The 15,645-nt window shown below is 41.4% G+C and overlaps 2 protein-coding genes and 1 pseudogene across 11 annotated transcripts; 2 read left to right on the top strand and 1 right to left on the bottom strand.

Annotated features, from left to right (window-relative positions):
• The first annotated feature begins 1,435 nt into the window (after nucleotides 1–1,435).
• On the top strand, nucleotides 1,436–1,538 carry LOC149316162 (U5 spliceosomal RNA; annotated as a pseudogene).
• A 571-nt stretch (nucleotides 1,539–2,109) lies between these two features.
• On the top strand, nucleotides 2,110–10,949 carry LOC149316161 (E3 ubiquitin-protein ligase TRIM56-like). Of its 10 annotated transcripts, none has more exons than XM_089514915.1 (4): nucleotides 2,110–2,193; nucleotides 6,134–7,297; nucleotides 9,101–9,202; nucleotides 10,152–10,949. In XM_089514915.1, the coding sequence occupies exons 2-4, from the start codon at nucleotides 6,151–6,153 to the stop codon at nucleotides 10,268–10,270; spliced, it is 1,368 nt and encodes a 455-aa protein (XP_089371041.1). In that variant the 5' UTR covers nucleotides 2,110–2,193; nucleotides 6,134–6,150; the 3' UTR covers nucleotides 10,271–10,949. The 10 variants fall into 10 exon arrangements, with proteins under 10 accessions (XP_089371041.1, XP_089371039.1, XP_089371033.1 ...); XM_089514913.1 differs by having other exon boundaries at nucleotides 6,134–7,555; XM_089514907.1 differs by having other exon boundaries at nucleotides 6,134–8,056.
• Nucleotides 10,950–14,362: 3,413 nt separating this feature from the next.
• LOC149316160 (transmembrane protein 125-like) lies at nucleotides 14,363–15,645 on the bottom strand. Its single transcript, XM_089518629.1, has one exon. The coding sequence runs from the start codon at nucleotides 15,329–15,331 to the stop codon at nucleotides 14,660–14,662; it is 672 nt and encodes a 223-aa protein (XP_089374755.1). The 5' UTR covers nucleotides 15,332–15,645; the 3' UTR covers nucleotides 14,363–14,659.

The following is a 15,645-nucleotide window of genomic DNA, read 5'->3' as shown; positions in this document are numbered from 1 at the left end:
AATAATTTGAAGGTATAAATGTAAACACAATTAGAATTTTAACCCAATCTTCACTATATATATATGTAAATACATGTCAGTTGCATGTATTATATTTGAAGGTATAAATGTACTGTAAATGCATTTAGAATCTTAACTCAATCTTCACGATGTCTATGTAAATACATGTAGGTTATATATTAGATATTGTAATTTGAAGGCATACATGTAAATACATTTAGGATTTTAACCCAATCTTCACTATGGAGTTTATCACATGAAGGAAATCATGAATTTATCCCGTGAATATCCTGGAAAAATCACATAAGTACATGTAACGACTTCACACGACATCGCACAAAACCCGCCATTAAAGTGGTCACAAAGAAGCATTAGCGCACATCTTTTTAGCTTCAGGATTTCAGCAACAATGCATTTGATATTTGTGCGATTGCATGTGATAATCATTCATGCAATCAATCACCATTTTGACTTTATTGGCAAGATGCTTTAAATGTGCTTTAATCACTCTTTAATGCCAAAGTTAGCCCCAGTGTGATAAACTGGTATGTGTATGTAAATACATGTAGGCTGTGCGTGTAATATTGTAATTTGAAGGCATTTAGGATTTTACCCCCATCTTCACTATATATGTGTGTGTGTGTGTGTGTGTGTGTGTAAATACATGTAGGTTGTGCATATGATATTGTAATTGAAGATATAAATGTAAATACATTTAGGATTTTAACCAAATCTTCACTATATGTGTATGTGTGTGTGTCCTTCTTAGACACAGATTTTTTTTATACACAGATTCAAGCATCCACGGTTTGAAAATGTTTTAAAAAAGTATAAATCCCAAATATCAAACTTTGATTTTCCATTTTTTATAAGGGACACCATTTTGCTATATCATTATATTTAATGAGACTTTTAGCATACATGGATTTTGTTATCCATGGGGGATCTTGGAACCAAATCCCAGCATATAACAAGGGTCCACTGTGTGTGTGTGTGTACACACACACACACACACAGAGGTTGTGTGTATGGTATTATAATTTGAAGGTATATTTTAAATACATTTAGGATGTTAACCCAGTCTTCACTAGGTATATTTGAAGATATACATGTAAATACATTTAGGATTTTAACCAAACCTTCTCTCTCTCTCTCTCTCTCTCTCTCTCTCTATATATATATATATATATATATGTAAATACATGTAGGTTGTGCGTATGATATTATAATTTGAAGGTATATATTTAAATACATTTAGGATCTTAACCCAATCTTCACTAGGTGTATGTAAATACATGTAGGCTGTGCGTATGATATTGTGATTTGAAAGTATAAATGTAAATACATTTAGGAGCTTATCCCAATCTTTGCCATGGATCTTATCACATGAAGGAGATTGGGAGTTTATGCCTTGAATATCCCAGAAAAATACTCTGGTTTCTCTTCAGATTGTATAAATCTTTTGCCTTTTACTAAAGATTTCCGTGGAATATCCCGGAAAAATCGCAAATTATGCGAAACCATTTCACACGTTGCACAAAATAACCATTAAAACGATCACAAAGAAGAATTAATGCTCATCTTTTTATTTTCGGGATTTCAGTGACAATGCATTTCCGATATTGCTTGCGGGATACTTTATGTGGCACTTTAATCTCTCTTTAATACCGAAATTAGCCGCAGTGTGATAAACTGGTATGCGTATGTAAATACATGCAAGTTGTGTGCCTATGATACTGTAATCTGAAGGTATAATAATTTTAATTTTGCAAGTTATGTCGCAAACTATTAGTAGTTTTACATTCAGTGGTAGATGGGGATTGTGATTTATGAGTAACATTAGTGCAGAATAGCATTGCTAAGGATTTTGTGTGGTGTGAAACGGGAGCTCAGTGCGGGCTGACACCATGAGAGGCCAACACACAACAAACAGCAACATAAAGCAATCTGCCCTATTTGGGAGACCGCCTCAAATAGAGAAGGCAGCCATTTTAAGTCATGGAGGCTGCCACTCTGGCCAGGAGGCCACGCCCCCTTTTGAGGGAGATAGCGAGCGAGCCAAGCCCTGGGGGCGGGGACTACTGTCTCTATGGCCAACCGCGGGCTAGAGGGGCTTCCGGAAATGACGCCACGAAGCGGAAGCCGCCGGCCGGGGGCGAGGAGCGGTTTGGAACTGGGAGAAGAGAGTGGCAAGTATGTCGAAATGGAGGATGGAGGGCAGGGCCAGGGCCAGGGCGACCAGGTGTCCTCTCAAAGGAGGACAAGGCACTGCAAAATGGAGGACAGGGCCAGATAAAAGCTTAAAAACACTCATATATCGATGCATGATTCTTAGTCCTGCTCAAGATGGAGGACGTTCAAGGGAAATGGAGGACAGGGCCAGATAAAAGCTAGGAACTGCCATGTAAATGCATGAATCTTAGCCCTGCTAAAAATGGAGGACATTCGAGGGAAATGGAGGACAGGACCGAATAAGAGCTTAGAAACTGTCGTGTAAAAATGCATGATTCTCAGCCCTGCTCAGAATGGAGGGCATTGATTCAAGGGAGCAAAGAAAAGCTAAAAACACACTCATAGAAATGTAAGTTTGCCTTTTAGGCCCCTTCCTGAGGGTCAAGCCTGAATTGACGTCATGAGCTCAGAGTGAGCAGATGTCCTCACCACAAAGGAGGACAAGGACTCTGCGTAATGGAGGGCATTCGAGGAAAATGGGGGATGTGGCTAAGAACACAAGCTGCAACACCATCAGCTAAAAGCACGAATATAAATGTAAATGCATGCTGCTTAGTCCTGGTCAAAATGGAGGACGTTTTTGGGATTCCTCCTGGACAGAAGGCTGGAATGCAGGACATGCCCTGGATAAGGAGGACCGAGTCTGGTCCCCCTGGACAGGGCAGACTTCTTCCCCTCCTGCCTCCCCCTTTGTGGCCTTGCCACCTTCTCTGCGGGGCTTTGCCTGCCTCTGCTTCCCTGAACTGGAGTTCAACCGAACTGGACTTGTGTCTTGCCATAGAGTTTGCTCCACTGTCTCTAGAGTTGTTGGCATTACAGGAGGTTGCTCACAGTCTGTTGTTCAAACATCTGCACCCACACTTGTTACTGTCTGCCTTACACACAGATCGTAGTTTCCTATTTGGAAATTAAGAAAGAAATCTTAGCTAAGGGCTGTTCTGAGGTAAAATGAAGGGATTAATCCTTCCAGAAGGCCTTTCCAGACTAGGTTAGACCCATTAGACTTGCCTCCTCCTCTATTGATACTGATATCAAAATTGATTGATACCATCACCCCCATCTCCCCTCCTCTAGAGGAAGACTCATTTCTAGCGCTAATCTGCCTGAAATTTTAGTGTATTCATATTGGACACTTTAAAAATTTTTATGTTTAATCTTTTTTTAGGGGTTGATCACTGTTTTTATGATTGGGGGGGAGGGTTGGGGTTTTGGGGGTTTTAAATTGTAATTTTTAATTGTTTGATATTTAATTATACTGTTACAATCCGCTTTGATTGCTTTGTGAAAAAGCAGAATACAAATTATTATTATTATTCTCACTTATATAGGGAAATGGGATAAAGGAGCATTTAGGTCCAAAACACACTGCAGAAATAATCCAGTCTGAGACCACTTTAACTGCCCTGACTCAGTACTAGAAGTCCTGGGAATTGTAGTTTATTGTGGCACCAGAGCTCTCTGACAGAGAAGGCTAAATGTTTCACAAAACTACAGTTCCCAGAATTCCCTAGCATTGAGCAAGGGCAGTTAAAGTGGGTTTAACTGGATTATTACTGCAGTGTGTTTTGGACCCATATCAAGCCAACTTACTTCTAGCCAGAAGGTGGTTGCAAAGTGGAGTGGAGGGTTCTTCAGAGCCTGGCACCATGATGATAGTAAGGGGAAAGGGGAAGCTAACTAGCTATGTAGACCAGCTGGAGAGTTTGCAGGTAGCAGCAACAAATCAGTGAAGCTTTGGAAATTGCAGCAAGCCTGCTGGTGAGCTGGAAATTTACACACAGCCCTTCTTGTCCAGAACTGAGCTACCACCCTGAAAAAGCCTGGAGAATTTACAGTCTTGTCTCCAATCTGGAAATGATCCATGAGAACTGGAGACCAGGACCTGGCCCTGAGATGTAGAAACCCTTGAGGGCAGTTGATACTCTTTGAGATGTTATTCTGTAACCCTCCCCCAAGACCTTGCCATGGCTAGCAGGGGGAATGATGGAAGCTGCAATCCAGCAGCATCCAAAGAACCACAAGTGCTGTTCCTTCACTTTAATGAAAATATCTGTAAGAAGAAAGAAGGCCAAGATAGGTTTGGATTATGGCATAGGGGAACAGTTTGCCCTTTTGCCCACAGCTGTGTCTCAGTCATAAACACTGCATGAAAACTGGGTGTCCTTTCACACTATGCAATTATAACAGTGTGATTCCACTTTGATTGCCATGGCTGTGTCATGGAATCCTGATGTTTATACAGTCAGCCCTCAGTATTCACGGATTCTGCATCCACTGATTCAATCATTCCACAGCTTGAATTTTTTTTAATTCCAAAAACCAAAGCTTGTTTTTGCCAGTGTATATAATGGATACCATTTTACTAAACCACTGTATATAATGGGACTTCATATGCCTGGGTTCTGGGGGGGTGCTGGAACCAAATCCCAGTGGATACCAAGAGCCCACAGTAGTTGAGTGTGGTGCTAAAAATGTTCTGTGGCTGAGATTTCTAAATTCCCCTCCCATAGGACAGAACCATATTCGTTAAAGAGAAATCATATTTATTGTTCATAATTAGTGTTCACAGCTTCCATCAGTCCCATGGAACATAGCCAGTGATAAGGGATTGTGGTAATTGTAGTCCAAGACATTGGTATACAGAAAAGTGTCCTAAACCTGATTCAGTAGCAATGTTTCAGACAGAATTCTATATACAGAGTATATTAGGTTGACCTTTAGGCTAGTTAAGACAGCATTTGTTGAATGTTTTCTTGCATATATCTATTCAAGGTAATGGAGGTCTATCATGCAAAGGGATAGATGATGTAAAGCTTGTACATCTGCACACTTCTCTGGCACAGATGAGATTGAGTTTTCATTTCTGTATTCTGTACTCAAAAACATTTTTGTCACCACCCCTAAATTAACTGTAAAGTTAACCATAAATTAAAGTTGCAGCCCTTTGATAGGCAGTGCATCAAAATTAATAGGACTGTTATTTCTGTTTTAAGTAATTTATCATGAGGCAGAGCTTTTATATCTTCATTTCCCAATGTATTCACTTCCTGTGAGTGATGTAGGGAATGTGTAATATATGAGAAGCCCATCTTTGATTGCCTCAGAGTGGCCAAGTATGAATCTGTTTCTGCAGTTCCTATTTGCTAGAGCACTAAGACATGGATCATTTGTCTACTGAGAAGTCAGCCCCACGGGACTTACTCTTGGGTAAATTTGTATAGGATTGCAACTTCATGTTGCTAATTTCTGTCAAGTTTCAGAACTCAATTTTAAAAAAATCTTTGTTTTTTTACTTTAGCTCTCAGATTTCCTAGCCATGTTTGCTGGGGATTTGGGGAATCATCATTTAAAAAACTTAACTTGTCATGAACCTACTGCAGCTCCTGGTTCCCTGGTTCTTTATTTGCACAGAGTTATATTTGTGAAACAGAGGAGTTTATCAGACAAGGGAAATTGGAAGTATAATCCAATGGCAATCTGAACGCAATCATGGAGTTTAACGTTATTGCATGATAACCCACTACACGCAATTTCGGGCAATGGGAAGTCGTCTGAACACAATCATGTGGTTTCACGTTATTGCGTGATAGACTGCCACATGCAAATTTGAGCAATGGCATGCTATTTTAGGGCAATGGGAAGCCAGTTTGAATGCAATGCGCATTCACGTAATTTCACTAAACTAGCGACTTTAATTGAATGCGTTCTGGCCCCACTTTATTTTCATTGGAATATAAGAGAAATTCCTCCCGTTTGATAAACTCCAGAGTTTTACTTCCTGTTCAGTGAGTAAGGTACAGTGCTAGCTAGATTTATTGACACAACTACTAACTTTTCAGAGTAGAATAATTGATGGGAGACTCAACTGAGCCATGCTGATTGTGTCTTGCTCTGATTGTAGCTCTGCTGGAAAGTAACATGGCAACTCAGAGTGCCACGTCTCTGCAAGATTTGATTCGGGAAGATTTTTTGACTTGCAAAATCTGCTATGAGCTGTATGTGGTGCCCAAGATCCTGCCATGCCTGCATAGCTATTGCCATGGGTGCCTTGATCTCCTGGTGGAGAATGGGACTGTGCAGTGTCCTGAGTGCCGCCTGCAAACAGACGTTCCAGGAGGTGCTGCAAGCCTGAAAACCAACTTCTTCATCAATGGTCTCTTGGAGCTGTTCCAGATGAAGTGCAACAAAGATGTCAAGTGCACCATTTGTTCAAATGTTCAGAAAATAGTGGCTGCCACCTCTCGTTGCCTGGACTGCAAGGATTTCTTGTGCCAAATGTGTTCTCAGGGCCATTGCTGCTCCCGCCTAACCTTGCACCATAAGGTGGTGAACTTGGAAGAATTCCTTGCTGGGCATTATGATACTGAGGTGAGATTCTTACAGGAGTTGTACTGCCAGAGCCACCCACAGGAGGCACTCCGCTTCTTCTGTGACACCTGCAGTGTTCCCATCTGCAGGGATTGTCGTATGCTGGACCATTTCCAGCACAAAGTGGTCTCCATGGCCAGTGCAGTGCAGCGAGAACGGCCCTCAGTGGAGCAGCTAATCAAGAGTCTACAGGAAACCATTACTTCCATGTCTGAGCAAGAAAAGACTGTGGAGGAGGCAATGCACAAACTGAAAGCAGAAGGAGAGCATGTCAAAGAGAAAATCTGCAAATATGTTGAAGATATCACTGCTTACATCTTTGCCCAGAAAGAATCTGCTTTGGCAAAGCTGAATGACTTCATGAGTGAACAGATGGAAGGGTTTTGTCTTTCACAGAAGGAGCTGCGGGCCCAGAAGGACAAAGCAGTGAACACTCAGGAGTTTTCTCAGCGGATTCTGTCTGTTGGGAAGGACTATGAGATCCTTTATGTGGAAGGGATGATCAGGAATAGAGTTGAAGAGCTTCAGGCCTACAGGCCGCAACAACTCCTAAGCCAGACCCCAGAACTGGCCATTGCTTGGGATGAGCCCCAGCAACTTTATAAAGCCCCACTTTTTAGTTTTGTGTTTCCTGCAGAGCACTCTGGAAGAAATGGACATCATTTGGGGCCAGGGAATGAATCATTCACTTCTTTTGGTGAGGAGAGTGGGGAGGTTACAGCATCTCTTTCAGATTCTGAGGAAAACTCCACAAGTGTGTCTGATTCCTCAACAAATAGCTCTTCTTTTTACACTGATGGCACAGCAAAGGCAGAGTATAGTTTTAGTTTTGAAGGGGATCCAACCTACACCAAGGAAAAGCCTAATATTACAGGGATTGCTGTTGTGCCTCACACTGGCCAAGTTCTTCTTTTGGATCAGGCAAATGATGAGATAAAGCAGTATAGCTCTTACGGTCAGTTCCAGGGAGTGATTCCTTTGCCCCCTTCTAACTCTGTCTTCTGTGGTATCTCTGTGTGTGGTGAGAGCTTGGCCTGTTCCTCAGAAACTCATCTTTTTTTTCTCACCCTTGATGGCCTTTTCCTACGTAAATTGCAGATGAGAGGCTCAGAGTCTTCCTATGCCTTGGCCTCCTACCAGGACTCTTATGTGGCTGTTAGTGAGGGAACTCTCTGTTCCATCTCTTTATACAGTCCCTCTGGGTGGTGTGTGGGCAGAGTTCAGCCAAACAGTTACCATGGGGGGAAGTTTCTTTTCATTGCTGTAAATAGCTGGGAAGAATTTATTGTTTCAGACTTCATCAAAAAACAGATTGTGATCATACAGAAATCTGGGCTGGTTCTGAATGTGCTGAAAACCTCTACTTCACTGCTGACAAAGCCTTTCAGTGTCTGTGTTGATGAAGACCGGAACATTTTTGTGGTTGATCAGTTCAAGGTGATACAGTTTGCTTCAGGTGATGAGACTGGGAAGGTGGTGGTAAATGACCGGAGTATGGTGCAAAGACCTAGAGTCCTGGCCATCAGTAATGACAACCTCATTTTAGTAAGGGAAGATGGAATCGCCGATGTCTATTACCTATAGCTTGTTTGTTGGAGTATAAATCAGAACACTTGTTCTGAAGCCTCTTGCTGGCAAGATGTTTGGGAGGGCCCACACAGTTGTGTGGATACTGGAGCAGGCCTTAGCTTTTTTCTAGACTGAAAGCTCCTGCAGACAGATTGAACATATATTGTTGAGAACTTCCTAACGTGCCTGATGCTGTTAGTGCCTAATTTGAGAATATTGGCAGCAGAGCAACTACTTCACTGTGCATTCACAGAACAGCTCTGCTCTTATTCCTGCCTAGGCCTCTAGTGTCTGTTACATGAGCTTGTATTTCAAATTAAGGGCCTATGATGAGAAGTGGACAACATATTCTATGTAATCTACATTCCCAGTTTCTCTGACACTAATGGTAGTAGTAGAAATATGGGTGAGGTGGGGGGTCTAAACTGATCTGGTCTTAATTCAGTATTCCATAGATTCTTCATTCCTTTTTCAGATGAATGTGTACCTCTTAAATTCCAAACATCAAGGCTGGTGTTGGACAAATCTCAGTGCTGGCTTAATATTTACAGAGACTGTGTAGGCTTCTTACATTCCATGTCCTCTTCCTGTTGCAGCGATGATCCAGGAAGAATTGTGGCATACTAGTTGTTTGAATTTAATGGGGGATGTGATGGAACTTCACAATTGAAACAATGCCTGCTGGTGAGAATATATGTATGTGCTGACATGAGTTTTCCTAGAACTACCTGCATTCTGGGTGTTTTGTTTTTTGAAATTAGGATGTGCATTGTCACACATACAAATTTCACCACAAGCAGTAATGCTTTTGCATAGTCCCTGGATGCACATATAATTACAACATTTCTGCAGCTCTCCATTCCTGTTGCTTTTTTATTCTCAGCTTAGCACCCATGGTTTTTTTTTTTTTTTTTTTTTTTTTTTTTTGAAGCTGATTCCTTATGGGAACTTATTGAAGATCTGAGACTACGTGTGATGAATTCTGGATTTGGGAGTAAGACACACAAAGAACCTGCGCTGGGATGGCACATAGGTTAAGACACATGCTAAGTATCATTTAAAAGTGGCTATTTATATGTCCAGCCAATACTATTACAGTCTTTTTGCAGCTCATTGTGGTAGAAAAAATGCCATCTGGTATACTTAATTTTCTGCTAGCATGCCCTCAAAGCATGCTTGAATTTGTTTATTTTCATTTGCCGCACATTTTGGAAGGGGCCTTTAGTGCTGTTTCTTCACCAATTGCCATACATTCCATTTCCTCTTTTTCATTTCCTCCTTCTATCAGATACTGGTACAGGTATGAAGAACAGTGAGATACAGTTTTACTAAATATCAGAATGTGTTGTGAGTGCTGATGGGGAAACTTACCTAATTTTGGGTTCAAGAACGGAGACATAGACAAGGGCCCCTTTGTATGTTGCTTCATTGCACTGTAAGTTCTTGCAGTCTTAAGATTTTTTTTCTAGGATGTACATTTGATATTAATAAAACAGAATTAATAGTTTGTGGTACTTCACATCTTAAATTCTGCTTTGCTAGCAATATATTGCACATATTACTTCATAATATATTGGAGATGCCTCCTTAGTCCCTACCTGGCATTGATGGCACTTGGATTTTTTAAATTGATTAAAAAAATTTTTTTACTGAAACAGCTAACCAACAAACAGTGCATCTCAGATCCATTACAATGAGGTCTATTGAGCTGATGTTTCCTGACTGTTCAAATAAGAAATCACCAGCTGACATGACAACAATAATAGAGCATCTTTCCAAAAATCAACATATGAGGAAGAGGGAGTGAAAAGACTAGCATTCTAATTAGCATAAATAATAAATATGTACCAAGTCTCATAGAATTTAGAGTGGTCTTGGTAATCTCTAGTAGCCATTTTTCAGTCAATTTTTTAATCCGCATAATGTTCCAGACTCTGTTTTCAATCACCAAGAAAGCCTAAGCATTTCTGTTTTTCTTCTAGCTTCTTGGAAATCTGAAAGAAGAGAAAAACCCCAACTGGTGACAACACAGTGTCAGGAAGTTTCAACACCAACCAAGAACACCCAACAAGAGTTTTGGGTGAAATGTGTGCATTTGTGATAGTCAACCTTGAGTGTAAGATACTTCAGAGCATCAGATTAAATGCATATACTTGCATTTTGGAATGTATGTCAGAAATGAGCAATTTATATGGTACTTGATTAGATTCCTTTCACACTACACAGTTATAGCACTATTATTTCACTTTAACTTCCATAGTTGCATCATATGGAATCCTGTGATTTGCATTTTAGGAAGGAATAGTTAGAATTCTCTGCAAGGGAGCTCTTCGCCAAGAAGCCCCAAGATTTCATAGGATATAACCATGACACTTATATTCCAATCATATTGCTAGAATTGTGTAGTTTCAAATGGCCTAAAATTTCACTTCAATTCCACCTCTATATGTCTTTTTACTTGATATACTTGCATTCTGACTTTATTCCATCATGGAATGGAGAGTACTGTAAAGTTCCCAAGCAGTCCCTCATCCAAGCACTCACCAGTGCCAGGACAGTTTAGTTTCAGCAATGTTGCTGTATCACATGCTTTATCTTGCTTGCTACAGTTGGCCATGGCTCTAAGCAAAAGGCTTTTGTTGTACCTGCTAGTTGTGATTGTTTTCACTGGAAATTTAGAATTGAATTTGGAGTTTTGTTTACGTGCATTCTGTGTGGACTTAAGTATGCCTTCTCTTTAAAGAGTATATCACAAGTATTAAATATAAAAATAGTTGGGATACTGTCTGTGCCTAGAAATTGGTTTGTTAGTGGAGGAACTGTAGGATTTTCAGATTTCCACCAAAGGAGGCTGAGATCACCCTCTACATATTTATTCAGAAACAAGTCTTCCTTCCAATAAAAGATTCAGAATTGGGAGGAAAACAGATGAAGATATTTGCCGTGATGCATATAATAGTTATTGCTATGTTTCTGAAGCAGATCTATCAGTTTCTACATAATGATAAGTCATAATTGCTGAGATTTTTGGGTTATCATTTATAACACATATAGCACATTGCCCCATCACTGCCACTTATTTCTCTGATGAGGAAACTCATCAGCGAGGTAAAATTACATCCTGACCTGACTTCTTGTTAGTCCCAAATCAGTAATTTGAAACAAATGCTGTCTTCAGATTCTGATTTGTCAGGAGAGAAACAGGCCAGGAATTTGGCTGTAATAGTAAACCTTTGCTTGTGAGTGGAACATGGCTGGTATCCTGTTGGAGAATTACGACAGCATAAGTTGGACTTGTGTGCCTTCAAGTCATTTTCAACTTATGGTAATTCTGAGACCCCTATCGTGAGGTTTTCTTGGCAAGATTTGTTCAGAGGGGATTTGCTATTGCTTTCCCCTAAGGCTGAAAGCATGTGGTTACCCAGTGATTTTCATGGATGAGCAGGAAATAGAACCCCACTGTTCTCTAGAGTAATGGTCCAACATCCAAAGCACTACACCACGACTTAGGCCATCAGAAATCACATTTTTGGTCATTGTAGAGGTCAGAATTCTCTCATGACTGCACAAAAACCCAAATATTCCTGAGCCCATTTTAGCTGCAGCCCCCCAAATCCAGCCTTTTCTTGGGCAGTGGGGAGTATCAGAGAAGCATCCATCTAGTTTCCTACAGCTGTATGAAAAGAATTGCATCAATGGCAGGGACTTCCAGAGATCCACATGGATGCCTGTTAACTGCATTCAGCTATAGGAAATTGTTGGGCACTTGTTTGCTGCCCCCACTTATTCTCTAGTGACCAGGAAATGGGTGGGTTGTTTGGGTCTCCACCTTAGAAAAGGTGGGTGGGTGCGGGTTGACAGATGCCTATTATAGCCATGTCTCCTGATGCAGGATTGTGGCCCATATGTCCAAAATTTACTATCCATTAGATAGCAGAGGGTCTTGCTGCTTTCCCAGTACTGTACATTAATGTGTATTTTACAGTTGCCAACTTCAAACAACTTTTTCCTGACATACAGTCTGCTACAGCTATGAGTTTACTTCCCAGCTTTTGGGAAATGTTAAAATAGTTTGGGGAATAGTTAAAATAGATAGAAATGGTAAACATTCTGGCCTGTTAAAATAGTTTGGGGAATAGTTAAAATAGATAGAAATGGTAAACATTCTGGCCTGTTAAAATAGTTTGGGGAATAGTTAAAATAGATAGAAATGGTAAACATTCTGGCCTGTTAAAATAGTTTGGGGAATAGTTAAAATAGATAGAAATGGTAAACATTCTGGCCTGTTAAAATAGTTTGGGGAATAGTTAAAATAGATAGAAATGGTAAACATTCTGGCCTGTTAAAATAGTTTGGGGAATAGTTAAAATAGATAGAAATGGTAAACATTCTGGCCTGGAAATTCTGCACAGTGCCTTCTGTATGCTTTGGGCCACAATGCTCATTGTCCCTTATCCTTGGTCATGCTATCTGTGGCATCTAGGAGTGGAAATCCAAAAGATTTGGAAAGCACAAAAATCCTTGCCCTCCCCATCTGTACTCAAAGTCATTTGTTCTGGGTCTAATTCAAGATAGCCCCTGAACTACTTAGCCAATCATAATGATTTACATCTCATAGAGGTCTCATGAGTGACAAATAGATTTTATATCCTGTAAAGTAGCTTATATCCTGTACCAATAATTTCATTTATACATGCTGGCCACACACCAATTAGATATTTCCATTGAATGTATACATGCATTCTCTCCACCTATAAATGCCTGTTGGCTGGCTTCTACACCATGCACCCAGAGGCTTTCAGATCAAGAAGTCTGAGAGTACATCTACAATGTAAAAATAATGCAGTTTGGCACCACTTTTAACTATCATGACTCCATCCTACAGAATCCTGAGATTTGTAGTTTTGTGAGGCATCAGCACTTTGGCAGCGAAGGCAAGATGCCTTGTAAAACTACAAATCCCAAGATTCTGTAGGAAGGAGTTATTACATTTAAAGTGGTTTCAAACTGTATTATTTGTACAGTGTAGATACACCCTTACACCTAGCAGCCCAGACACTTGTCAAATGCAAGTAATATAGTGTCTAGAGAAAGGGAAGTAATAGTGCCACTCTATTCTGCTCTGGTCAGGCCCCATCTGGAATATTGTGTCCAGTTAAGGGCACCACAATTTAAAAAGGATGTTGAGAAGCTGGAGCGTGTCCAAAGGAGGGCGAATAAAATGGTGAAGGGTCTGGAAACTATGCCCTATGAGGAACAACAGGGAGCTGGGGATGTTTAGCCAAGAGAAGAGAAGGTTAAGAGGTGATATGATACCCCTGTTTAAATACTTGAAGGGATGTCATATTGAGGAGGGAGACTAGGACCCGGAGCCATGGATGCAAACTCCAGGAAAAGAGATTCCACCTCAACATTAGGAGGAACTTCCTGACAGTAAGGGCTGTTTGACAGTGGAACACACTCCCTCAGAGTGTAGTGGCGTCTCCTTCCTTGGAGGTCTTTAAACGGAGGCTGGATGGCCATCTGTCGGGGGTGCTTTGATTTAGATTTCCTGCATGGCAGGGGGTTGGACTGAATGGCCCTTGCGGTCTCTTCCAACTCTATGATTCTATGAAATGGTAATAGTGTATTCTTTGCCTCAGTATTCTGGCTAGGAAGATCAAAACATTTAACAGTCAATGAAAATATTCCCTGTGTAGATTAGGTATCCTTTTATCTACACATTTAGTTTCTCTTTAACAGAACTGTGCATTCCATAGGTTCTGACAATGACGCTACATAAGCACACTTAATTCATATTGGGAATCAAATCCAGGCTCTGGAAAATTGTTATAATGTTGTGTGCCTTCAAGTTGGTTTCTGACTAATGGCAACCTTAAAGCAAACCTATTATGGGGTTTTCTGGCAAGATTTCTTCAGAGGAGGCTTGCCCTTGCATTCCTCTGATGCTGAGAGTGACTTGCCCAAGGCCACATAGCAGGTTTCCATGCCAAACCCTGGTCTCTAGAGTCTTAGTACAATGCTCAAACCAATACACCAAGTCGCCAGCTTTCATTATCAAAAAGCCAAGCTACCAAACTTTTTGACTGCAAAGTGAGAGTGACTGATGATGCCCCAAGAATTAAAATTAGGGCTAAACTGGATTTTCAGTGAAATTGGTGAGAAAGATACTTCACACTCATTCCAAATTTAAAACCATCATTTTTTTGTTGTACAGGAAATCATTTTTAAAAAGCATTGGTTATTTTTTTTCTTTGTCCACAACATTCTCCCCCAGTATTCAGAACCATAGCCTCTTTAAGTTGGGGTTTCTGGCCAGCTAGTTTAGTCTCTCTCCTAGTAGCATCCTATGTTTGCAGAGGAAATCCCATCATATGACTAAGTTCACCTCAGCAGCTTCTGTAAGTCCAGTCAGTGTGAAATAAAGTGCAAATGCCACTTCAGTGTCCGAGTTCAATCCCACAGCAGCTACTGTCCGTTTCCCTGAGGCTTAAATGAGATTTGACCTGCTGGAGGTAGGAGGCAGCTGCTGGTCAGCTGAGAGGTGTCCGGATATTGTGAAGACAGCATGGTTGTTGCCAGCATCCCGGGTTCGAGGTGCAACTGAATAGCAGGAAGTCCACATCAAATATAGGAGTAAGCTGAGCAGTAGGATTGCCCCGGAGGCTGTGAGAACTATGCCACTGACAAACATGCTGGCAAGGGGGCGTGGAGTTGTTGTGTTGGTGCCCATGCCTGTGGTAGACAACACAGTGAGCACTGTGCCACATACGAGCAGTACCAGGGCTGTCAGCAGCAGAACAGCACAATCTGAGGCTCCACCGCTCTTCAGCAGCTCGACCTGTGCTCGGCTGCGAATGCAGTTCATGTCCTGGATGGCAGAGCTCAGCAGCTGCTTCAGCAGTACCAAGAGTGCCAGTAGGCACAATGTGGTGCCCACTGCCAGCCTCCACTCCCCAGAGCGGCTGCTCGTGCTGTACAATAGTGTGATGCCACCTACCCCACAGGCCAAGATCAGGGCCACAGCTACACCATAGCAAATGGATGATTTTCGGGGCTCCTGGAACCACCACAGCTCCACATGTTCTTCTAGGATATTCCTCTGGATCTGGTTGGCATTGGCAGGGGATCTGGGTACCCCCAGTGGTTCCAGTTCAGGCATGGTGGACACTAGCTTGGCTCATATGAAAAAAGGATAATACAGAGAGAAGCTGCTGTTCTACCTGGCAGTTAGACCACAATAAACCAGGAGGGCAGGACATTACCTGGAGGGTGAAGTCTGCACCCCTCACTTTGTTCCTGCCACAGCAAGTAATGCTAGAGTCAAATGGCAGTAATCCATCTGTTTCTTAGTGCATGTAATCTCAGTTACAGTACAGAAAAAGACATCTGGGACTTCTGTCCAAGGCAGAAAGCAAAACCCATTTCTGTATCTTGTGACTCACATGTTTCCAAGTTCACCACCAGCTTCCTGAC

This window comes from Sceloporus occidentalis, unplaced genomic scaffold (assembly GCF_023333645.1).
Source record: "Sceloporus occidentalis isolate IW3139 unplaced genomic scaffold, rSceOcc1.0.p SCAF_3, whole genome shotgun sequence".
Taxonomy (NCBI): domain Eukaryota; kingdom Metazoa; phylum Chordata; class Lepidosauria; order Squamata; family Phrynosomatidae; genus Sceloporus; species Sceloporus occidentalis.
Note: the sequence above shows the minus strand (reverse complement) of the source record. Positions and strands in the feature narration are given on the sequence as shown.

Bases quoted from the DNA above. Each gene is read 5' to 3' on its own strand.
- LOC149316161 (XM_089514907.1), top strand. From the start codon at position 6,151: ATGGCAACTCAGAGTGCCACGTCTCTGCAAGATTTGATTCGGGAAGAT. The intron at 8,057-9,100 runs GTGATGAGACTG...TTTTTTTTGAAG, and splicing joins GGTGATACAGTTTGCTTCAG to CTGATTCCTTATGGGAACTT. The intron at 9,203-10,151 runs GTTAAGACACAT...TTTTTCTTCTAG, and splicing joins TGCGCTGGGATGGCACATAG to CTTCTTGGAAATCTGAAAGA.
- LOC149316160 (XM_089518629.1), bottom strand. From the start codon at position 15,331: ATGCCTGAACTGGAACCACTGGGGGTACCCAGATCCCCTGCCAATGCC.